Source organism: Cherax quadricarinatus, chromosome 96, assembly GCF_038502225.1.
Source record: "Cherax quadricarinatus isolate ZL_2023a chromosome 96, ASM3850222v1, whole genome shotgun sequence".
Classification (NCBI taxonomy): Eukaryota; Metazoa; Arthropoda; class Malacostraca; order Decapoda; family Parastacidae; genus Cherax; species Cherax quadricarinatus.
Genome location: NC_091387.1, coordinates 3,447,186 through 3,458,767, shown reverse-complemented (window position 1 = coordinate 3,458,767; position 11,582 = coordinate 3,447,186). Strand labels below are relative to the sequence as shown.

Sequence of the window (11,582 nt, the reverse complement as noted above, 5' to 3'; positions counted from 1 at the left end):
GGCCTACATGCTCTCCTGGATCCAGGTCCAGGATTAATCTTACCATTTTGTTCTGGGTGATTTGTAGTCAATCTTTCAGTTTTTTGTCAAGGCAGAGTACCATGAAGAGGAAGCCTAGTCCATATTACACTGTATAAAAGCTAGACATAGGGTCTTGCAAGGCCATGTAGGGATCGCTGGGGTAGACAGCTGGAGTTATGGGATACAGGGATACCTTCCTTGGATCACACAGAGACCAACACACACCCAGTTCTTATGTTACCTTATCCATAATTTGCATTTCTCGTTAAGCTTATAAAATTTATGGCTTAGTCAACAATTTTTTTTCATTTCTTTTGTATTTATCACGAGTGATGAGGGATTCCCCAGATTGGGTATTTCACCACCAGGGGGATGCAACACAAGGGTATAAACCGTACCATGGGCGGGGTTAGAACCCGCAATCAGAGTCACAGAACTCCAGACCGAAGCTCTAGCCACTGGGCCAGCTGGCTACAACGGTATCCTGGTACAGAGAACATCTTCGATAACTTTTCTTGCTGACTACTATTTACAAGTGAGAAGGGATGAATTTGAGAAGGAGCTGCCCTCTCTCTGATTACGTTTCTTACTTCTGCTGGTGGGCCCCGTCTCTCCTGCCGTCAAGATTATCCGATCATCATCTTCGACACTATGTAAGTCACCATACTGTTGCTTCGGCTTCACATGATTCCAGAATATGAAGCAGAACTCTTCTCCAGGCTGAAGGACTGACCACCTCAAAATTACGTCCTCAAGGGTGATGGACTGATTATGTCGTCTCTACATCTCTACTGCTTCTATTGCCTCCACTGTACGCGACTGAAGAAACCTGTGTAGGTGAAACGTTTCGGAATAATGTTACCCAACTATTGCAAATGTGTCTTATCAACCAGGGGAAAGCCCTGGTAGTGGAGTATTTCATCATGACATATCAGTTAGCTGGGGGTCACTCCCGTGCTTGTGTACTAGCAGTCCTCTCATTCAGCACTACAGCACACGTTCACTCTCACTACTTCCACCACAACTATGGCCCTTCTTCACCCTCTGCTCCTGCAGCAGCACTTCCTCAGTCATCACCTCCTGAAGGACCAGTTCCTCATCCCCAGCCTGCTGGTGTCACTCAGGTTTCCACGGGCGTCTGTGGAGCCTACAGATCAGCTTCGACACAACGCCAACAACAACAGAGTGTGGCCCACACACAATGAACTTGACAAACATACTCAGGGGTTCTCTGACAAGTTCCCCAACAAGGAAGATCTCCAGATGGCAATAACAGCCAACCAGCTGGCTATCGCCCAGCTAAGCCAGGTGGTGTTATATCTCCTGGGACCTTGTCATTTCTTATCCAACAGCTCTCAACGCCTCGTCAGGTCACCCCCATCGCTACGTAAGTATCAAAGATTTTTAATAAGAAATGTTGAGATTCTGACATTTTTTTTTCCAAAGAGTTACTTTAATTAAAGATTAGATTTGTTTCAGTCTCTGCGCGATCCATGAAAGGTAATCCCAGAATCTTTAAACCCCAGCCCCCTCTACCTCAGTAATGCGAGAACATATGTGATAAACGATTTATACAACTGACAAGTTGAAGAATAAAACAGTTATGCAATATTTGGGAATCTTTATTGAGGAAACGTTTCGCCAGCCAGTGGCATCATCAGTCCAATACAAAGAAGAACAGTTCAAAAAGAGGAGTTTGAGGTAATCAGTCCCTCAGTCTGGAATCAATATCTTCAGTCCATTATGACTGATGGACTGAATTATTATTATTATTATAATCAAGGGGGAAGCACTAAACCCGTAGGATTATACAGTGCCTATGGGGGGATGGAAGGCATTCAGGCTTAATTCAGGGAACTGGAGCACAGATCCAATTCCCTAGATCAAGAGCCCCTCACCAGCGTCAAGGAGCCTTCCTTGAGGGGTGATGGACTGAAGACATTGATTCCAGGCTGAGGGACATTACCTCAAACACCTGCTGCACAGGTGTCCCATTCATCACCCGAGAACAGGAAAGGTACAAAGCGTAGCTTGGTGAACCTGCATTAGTAAATTTGTAAATTTATTTACACTTTACTGGTTTACAAGTTTATAGATGACTTACGCATTTACTGCTTACATAAAATGTAAAATCTTGTTTAATCTGTTCTTTGATTAATCTTTGTTTTTCTACTCTCATCCACTCCTGATCCACTTCTGATCCATTCCTGATCCACTTCTGATCCATTCCTGATCCACTTCTGATCCATTCCTGATCCACTTCTGATCCATTCCTGATCCACTTCTGATCCATTCCTGATCCACTTCTGATCCATTCCTGATCCACTTCTGATCCACGACTCATCCACTCCTGATCCACTTCTGATCCATTCCTGATCCACTTCTGATCCACGACTCATCCACTTCTGATCCACTTCTGATCCATTCCTGATCCACTTCTGATCCACGACTCATCCACTCCTGATCCACTTCTGATCCATTCCTGATCCACTTCTGATCCACGACTCATCCACTCCTGATCCACTTCTAATCCATTCCTGATCCACTTCTGATCCACGACTCATCCACTTCTGATCCATTCCTGATCCACTTCTGATCCACGACTCATCCACTCCTGATCCATTCCTGATCCACTTCTGATCCACGACTCATCCACTCCTGATCCACTTCTGATCCATTCCTGATCCACTTCTGATCCACGACTCATCCACTCCTGATCCACTTCTGATCCATTCCTGATCCACTTCTGATCCACGACTCATCCACTCCTGATCCACTTCTGATCCATTCCTGATCCACTTCTGATCCACGACTCATCCACTCCTGATCCACTTCTGATCCATTCCTGATCCACTTCTGATCCACGACTCATCCACTCCTGATCCACTTCTGATCCATTCCTGATCCACTTCTGATCCACGACTCATCCACTCCTGATCCACTTCTAATCCATTCCTGATCCACTTCTGATCCACGACTCATCCACTTCTGATCCATTCCTGATCCACTTCTGATCCACGACTCATCCACTCCTGATCCATTCCTGATCCACTTCTGATCCACGACTCATCCACTCCTGATCCACTTCTGATCCATTCCTGATCCACTTCTGATCCACGACTCATCCACTCCTGATCCACTTCTGATCCATTCATGATCCACTTCTGATCCACGACTCATCCACTCCTGATCCACTTCTGATCCATTCCTGATCCACTTCTGATCCACGACTCATCCACTCCTGATCCACTTCTGATCCATTCCTGATCCACTTCTGATCCACGACTCATCCACTCCTGATCCACTTCTGATCCATTCCTGATCCACTTCTGATCCACGACTCATCCACTCCTGATCCACTTCCAATCCATTCCTGATCCACTTCTGATCCACTCCTGATCCACTTCTGATCCATTCCTGATCCACTTCTGATCCACGACTCATCCACTCCTGATCCATTCCTGATCCACTTCTGATCCACGACTCATCCACTCCTGATCCACTTCTGATCCATTCCTGATCCACTTCTGATCCACGACTCATCCACTCCTGATCCACTTCTGATCCATTCCTGATCCACTTCTGATCCACGACTCATCCACTCCTGATCCACTTCTGATCCACGACTCATCCACTCCTGATCCACTTCTGATCCACGACTCATCCACTCCTGATCCACTTCTGATCCATTCCTGATCCACTTCTGATCCACGACTCATCCACTCCTGATCCACTTCTGATCCATTCCTGATCCACTTCTGATCCACGACTCATCCACTCCTGATCCACTTCTAATCCATTCCTGATCCACTTCTGATCCACGACTCATCCACTTCTGATCCATTCCTGATCCACTTCTGATCCACGACTCATCCACTCCTGATCCATTCCTGATCCACTTCTGATCCACGACTCATCCACTCCTGATCCACTTCTGATCCATTCCTGATCCACTTCTGATCCACGACTCATCCACTCCTGATCCACTTCTGATCCATTCCTGATCCACTTCTGATCCACGACTCATCCACTCCTGATCCACTTCTGATCCATTCCTGATCCACTTCTGATCCACGACTCATCCACTCCTGATCCACTTCTGATCCATTCCTGATCCACTTCTGATCCACGACTCATCCACTCCTGATCCACTTCTGATCCACGACTCATCCACTCCTGATCCATTCCTGATCCACTTCTGATCCACGACTCATCCACTCCTGATCCACTTCTGATCCATTCCTGATCCACTTCTGATCCACGACTCATCCACTCCTGATCCACTTCTGATCCATTCCTGATCCACTTCTGATCCACGACTCATCCACTCCTGATCCACTTCTGATCCACGACTCATCCACTCCTGATCCACTTCTGATCCACGACTCATCCACTCCTGATCCACTTCTGATCCATTCCTGATCCACTTCTGATCCACGACTCATCCACTCCTGATCCACTTCTGATCCATTCCTGATCCACTTCTGATCCACGACTCATCCACTCCTGATCCACTTCTAATCCATTCCTGATCCACTTCTGATCCACGACTCATCCACTTCTGATCCATTCCTGATCCACTTCTGATCCACGACTCATCCACTCCTGATCCATTCCTGATCCACTTCTGATCCACGACTCATCCACTCCTGATCCACTTCTGATCCATTCCTGATCCACTTCTGATCCACGACTCATCCACTCCTGATCCACTTCTGATCCATTCCTGATCCACTTCTGATCCACGACTCATCCACTCCTGATCCACTTCTGATCCATTCCTGATCCACTTCTGATCCACGACTCATCCACTCCTGATCCACTTCTGATCCATTCCTGATCCACTTCTGATCCACGACTCATCCACTCCTGATCCACTTCTGATCCATTCCTGATCCACTTCTGATCCACGACTCATCCACTCCTGATCCACTTCTGATCCATTCCTGATCCACTTCTGATCCACGACTCATCCACTCCTGATCCACTTCTGATCCATTCCTGATCCACTTCTGATCCACGACTCATCCACTCCTGATCCACTTCTGATCCATTCCTGATCCACTTCTGATCCACGACTCATCCACTCCTGATCCACTTCTGATCCATTCCTGATCCACTTCTGATCCACGACTCATCCACTCCTGATCCACTTCTGATCCATTCCTGATCCACTTCTGATCCACGACTCATCCACTTCTGATCCATTCCTGATCCACTTCTGATCCACGACTCATCCACTCCTGATCCACTTCTGATCCATTCCTGATCCACTTCTGATCCACGACTCATCCACTCCTGATCCACTTCTGATCCATTCCTGATCCACTTCTGATCCACGACTCATCCACTCCTGATCCACTTCTGATCCATTCCTGATCCACTTCTGATCCACGACTCATCCACTCCTGATCCACTTCTGATCCACTTCTGATCCACGACTCATCCACTCCTGATCCACTTCTGATCCATTCCTGATCCACTTCTGATCCACGACTCATCCACTCCTGATCCACTTCTGATCCATTCCTGATCCACTTCTGATCCACGACTCATCCACTCCTGATCCACTTCTGATCCATTCCTGATCCACTTCTGATCCACGACTCATCCACTCCTGATCCACTTCTGATCCATTCCTGATCCACTTCTGATCCACGACTCATCCACTCCTGATCCACTTCTGATCCATTCCTGATCCACTTCTGATCCACTCCTCATCCACTCCTGATCCACTTCTGATCCATTCCTGATCCACTTCTGATCCACGACTCATCCACTCCTCATCCACTTCTGATCCATTCCTGATCCACGACTCATCCACTCCTGATCCACTTCTGATCCATTCCTGATCCACTTCTGATCCACGACTCATCCACTCCTGATCCACTTCTGATCCATTCCTGATCCACTTCTGATCCACGACTCATCCACTTCTGATCCATTCCTGATCCACTTCTGATCCACGACTCATCCACTCCTGATCCATTCTTGATCCACTTCTGATCCACGACTCATCCACTCCTGATCCATTCCTGATCCACTTCTGATCCACGACTCATCCACTCCTGATCCACTTCTGATCCATTCCTGATCCACTTCTGATCCACGACTCATCCACTCCTGATCCACTTCTGATCCATTCCTGATCCACTTCTGATCCACGACTCATCCACTCCTTATCCACTTCTGATCCATTCCTGATCCACTTCTGATCCACGACTCATCCACTCCTGATCCACTTCTGATCCATTCCTGATCCACTTCTGATCCACGACTCATCCACTCCTGATCCACTTCTGATCCATTCCTGATCCACTTCTGATCCACGACTCATCCACTCCTGATCCACTTCTGATCCATTCCTGATCCACTTCTGATCCACGACTCATCCACTCCTGATCCACTTCTGATCCATTCCTGATCCACTTCTGATCCACGACTCATCCACTTCTGATCCATTCCTGATCCACTTCTGATCCACGACTCATCCACTCCTGATCCACTTCTGATCCATTCCTGATCCACTTCTGATCCACGACTCATCCACTCCTGATCCACTTCTGATCCATTCCTGATCCACTTCTGATCCACGACTCATCCACTCCTGATCCACTTCTGATCCATTCCTGATCCACTTCTGATCCACGACTCATCCACTCCTGATCCACTTCTGATCCATTCCTGATCCACTTCTGATCCACGACTCATCCACTCCTGATCCACTTCTGATCCATTCCTGATCCACTTCTGATCCACGACTCATCCACTCCTGATCCACTTCTGATCCATTCCTGATCCACTTCTGATCCACGACTCATCCACTCCTGATCCACTTCTGATCCATTCCTGATCCACTTCTGATCCACGACTCATCCACTCCTGATCCACTTCTGATCCATTCCTGATCCACTTCTGATCCACGACTCATCCACTCCTGATCCACTTCTGATCCATTCCTGATCCACTTCTGATCCACGACTCATCCACTCCTGATCCACTTCTGATCCATTCCTGATCCACTTCTGATCCACGACTCATCCACTCCTCATCCACTTCTGATCCATTCCTGATCCACGACTCATCCACTCCTGATCCACTTCTGATCCATTCCTGATCCACTTCTGATCCACGACTCATCCACTCCTGATCCACTTCTGATCCATTCCTGATCCACTTCTGATCCACGACTCATCCACTTCTGATCCATTCCTGATCCACTTCTGATCCACGACTCATCCACTCCTGATCCACTTCTGATCCATTCCTGATCCACGACTCATCCACTCCTGATCCACTTCTGATCCATTCCTGATCCACTTCTGATCCACGACTCATCCACTCCTGATCCACTTCTGATCCATTCCTGATCCACTTCTGATCCACGACTCATCCACTCCTGATCCACTTCTGATCCATTCCTGATCCACTTCTGATCCTCGACTCATCCACTCCTGATCCACTTCTGATCCATTCCTGATCCACTTCTGATCCACGACTCATCCACTCCTGATCCACTTCTGATCCATTCCTGATCCACTTCTGATCCACGACTCATCCACTCCTGATCCACTTCTGATCCATTCCTGATCCACTTCTGATCCACGACTCATCCACTCCTGATCCACTTCTGATCCATTCCTGATCCACTTCTGATCCACGACTCATCCACTCCTGATCCACTTCTGATCCATTCCTGATCCACTTCTGATCCACGACTCATCCACTCCTGATCCACTTCTGATCCATTCTTGATCCACTTCTGATCCACGACTCATCCACTCCTGATCCACGTCTGATCCACTCCTGATCCACGTCTGATCCACTCCTGATCCACGTCTGATCCACTCCTGATCCACGTCTGATCCACTCCTGATCCACTTCTGATCCACGACTCATCCACTTCTGATCCATTCCTGATCCACTTCTGATCCACAACTCATCCACTCCTGATCCACGTCTGATCCACTCCTGATCCACGTCTGATCCACTCCTGATCCACGTCTGATCCACTCCTGATCCACGTCTGATCCACTCCTGATCCACGTCTGATCCACTCCTGATCCACGTCTGATCCACGACTCATCCAGCTGAAGTGGCAGACGTACTTTCTGCTATACAAGGACTGTCAGGTAAGTGCACTTGCTGCTAGTTCTCAGTACTTACTCAAGGGTCCTTGATGCTGTTGAGGGGCTCTTGATCCAGGGAATGGGATCTGTGCTGCAGTTCCCTGAATTGACCCTAAATGCCTTCCATTCCCCCATACAGGCGCTGTATAATTCCTAGGGGTTCAGCGCTCCCCCGTGATAATAATAATAATAATAATAATAATAATAATAATAATAATAATAATAATAATCAGACCTTGTTTGAGACCATTGTCATTGACTATATATTGTTAGAGGTTTGTTAAATACTTAAGAACAAGTAATGGCCAGGAGCTGCAGCTCAACCCCTGCAACCACAAATGGGTGAGTACACACTCACACGATAAGGCTCTTGGAGCAGGGAGAGAGTGGACCTAGTAACGACCAGCGAAGAGGCGGGGCCAGGAGCTACGAATCGACCCCTGCAAACACAAATAGGTGAGTACACACACATACAACAATAATTCAGATGCAGTTCCAGGTCAAGAAAGATACACCGGGCTGTATACTCACCTATTTGTGGTTGCAAAGGTTGAGTCATAACTTCTGTGCAAGTGTGTTATACTCACGTGTACGTGTTTGTACGTGTCTGTGTCTATACTTATATATGTAATATGATCCTTTAAGTCGTAAATTAACCACCACTTCTCCGTTTTCTACAGTTACCCAGAAGCCGTACAGCAATATAGCGCAGCCAGGTAAAGATGATTTGCTCTGTTTATATATATATATATATATATATATATATATATATATATATATATATATATATATATATATATATATATATATATATATATATATATATATATATATATATATATATATCAATGCACCACGCAGGGACAAGCGGGTGTATACAGAGAAATATCGCAGTTAGCAGGACTCGATCCTGCTGCTGGGGAAGGTGAAGATTCCCAGGCAGCGCTCTTATCCACTCCTATCCGGGATGGGAAAGATGTCTTGTGAACCAGGCTGCCCAGTTTATGTGGCATTTGAGTGGCTGCCGGGGAATCTTGACCGTCCTTAGTAGCAGTATCGAGTCCTGCTGACTGCGATATTTCTCTGTATATATATATACTGACGTTATTCTTTTCCTTGTGAAGTCGATTATTTTTGTGTGTGTATAGGACAGTTCCCATGATTGGTCAGTGTCCAGTTTAGTAACTTACGACTGTCTGTGTGTACAGGACAATTTCCATGATTGGTCAGTGTCCAATTTAGTAACTTACGACTGTCTGTGTGTATAGGACAGCTCCCATGATTGGTCAGTGTCCAGTTTAGTAACTTACGACTGTCTGTGTGTACAGGACAGTTCCCATGGCTGGTGAGTGTCCAGTTAAGTAACTTCTACGACGCCAGTTACCACCTGTGTGGCGGCACTCTCCTTGCACCTGACTGGGTCCTCACAGCTGCTCACTGCCTCGACGGTGAGAATCCTGCATTCCTCCAGGTGAGAACCCTGCACTCCTCCAGGTGAGAATCCTGCCCTCCTCCAGGTGATACTGTTGTTGGTAATTCACCTTTCTTATGTACAAGAATGATGATTAATATTATTATAATAATTATTATCATTATTATTATTCCTCTGATGGAGATCCCTTTATCCAGGTGGTGGCTGGAGAGTTGGATATGGATGTAGATGAAGGTACTGAACAGTATATCCGGGTGTCCCACTTCATCCAGCACCCACAGTACACTTAGTGAGTATACACACAGACATCTTTATTTACCTCATGTGTAGTAAAGATTGTTAGGGTCTACCTGGAGGGTATTCCGGGGGTCAACGCCTCCGCGGCCCGGTCCACGACCAGGCCTCCCGGTGGATCAGAATATCCTGAGGTATAGCAGAATATTGTATTAGCAACACTGCTGGTGTTTTCACAATGTAACTAGCACACAGAATATTGTATTAGTACACTGCTGGTGTTCCCACAATGTAACTATCATATGGAACAGTGTAGTAACACTGCTGGTGTTCCCACAATGTAACTATCATATAGAACAGTGTAGCAACACTGCTGGTGTTCCCACAATGTAACTATCATATGGAACAGTGTAGCAACACTGCTGGTGTTCCCACAATGTAACTATCATATAGAACAGTGTAGCAACACTGCTGGTGTTCCCACAATGTAACTATCATATAGAACAGTGTAGCAACACTGCTGGTGTTCCTACAATGTAACTATCATATAGAACAGTGTAGCAACACTGCTGGTGTTCCCACAATGTAACTATCATATAGAACAGTGTAGCAACACTGCTGGTGTTCCCACAATGTAACTATCATATAGAACAGTGTAGCAACACTGCTGGTGTTCCCACAATGTAACTATCATATAGAACAGTGTAGCAACACTGCTGGTGTTCCCACAATGTAACTATCATATAGAACAGTGTAGCAACACTGCTGGTGTTCCCACAATGTAACTATCATATAGAACAGTGTAGCAACACTGCTGGTGTTCCCACAATGTAACTATCATATAGAACAGTGTAGTAACACTGCTGGTGTTCCTACAATGTAACTATCATATAGAACAGTGTAGCAACACTGCTGGTGTTCCCACAATGTAACTATCATATAGAACAGTGTAGCAACACTGCTGGTGTTCCCACAATGTAACTATCATATAGAACAGTGTAGCAACACTGCTGGTGTTCCCACAATGTAACTATCATATAGAACAGTGTAGCAACACTGCTGGTGTTCCCACAATGTAACTATCATATAGAACAGTGTAGCAACACTGCTGGTGTTCCCACAATGTAACTATCATATAGAACAGTGTAGCAACACTGCTGGTGTTCCCACAATGTAACTATCATATAGAACAGTGTAGCAACACTGCTGGTGTTCCCACAATGTAACTATCATATAGAACAGTGTAGCAACACTGCTGGTGTTCCCACAATGTAACTATCATATAGAACAGTGTAGCAACACTGCTGGTGTTCCCACAATGTAACTATCATATAGAACAGTGTAGCAACACTGCTGGTGTTCCCACAATGTAACTATCATATAGAACAGTGTAGTAACACTGCTGGTGTTCCCACAATGTAACTATCATATAGAACAGTGTAGCAACACTGCTGGTGTTCCCACAATGTAACTATCATATAGAACAGTGTAGCAACACTGCTGGTGTTCCCACAATGTAACTATCATATAGAACAGTGTAGCAACACTGCTGGTGTTCCTACAATGTAACTATCATATAGAACAGTGTAGCAACACTGCTGGTGTTCCCACAATGTAACTATCATATAGAACAGTGTAGCAACACTGCTGGTGTTCCCACAATGTAACTATCATATAGAACAGTGTAGCAACACTGCTGGTGTTCCCACAATGTAACTATCATATAGAACAGTGTAGCAACACTGCTGGTGTTCCCACAATGTAAC

At 46.0% G+C, this 11,582-nt stretch overlaps 1 protein-coding gene across 2 annotated transcripts in view; it reads left to right on the top strand.

The window, feature by feature from the left end:
- The first annotated feature begins 976 nt into the window (after positions 1-976).
- Positions 977-11,582, top strand: part of LOC128699126 (trypsin-1) — a 31,309-nt gene continuing 20,703 nt past the window's right edge. For both annotated transcript variants that reach the window (XM_070105007.1, XM_070105008.1), the window contains exons 1-5: positions 977-1,408; positions 8,112-8,153; positions 8,831-8,866; positions 9,479-9,621; positions 9,780-9,871. In XM_070105007.1, coding sequence (XP_069961108.1) covers positions 1,048-1,408; positions 8,112-8,153; positions 8,831-8,866; positions 9,479-9,621; positions 9,780-9,871 — 674 coding nt within the window. In that variant the 5' untranslated portion in view covers positions 977-1,047. The remainder of the gene's footprint in view (positions 1,409-8,111; positions 8,154-8,830; positions 8,867-9,478; positions 9,622-9,779; positions 9,872-11,582) is intronic.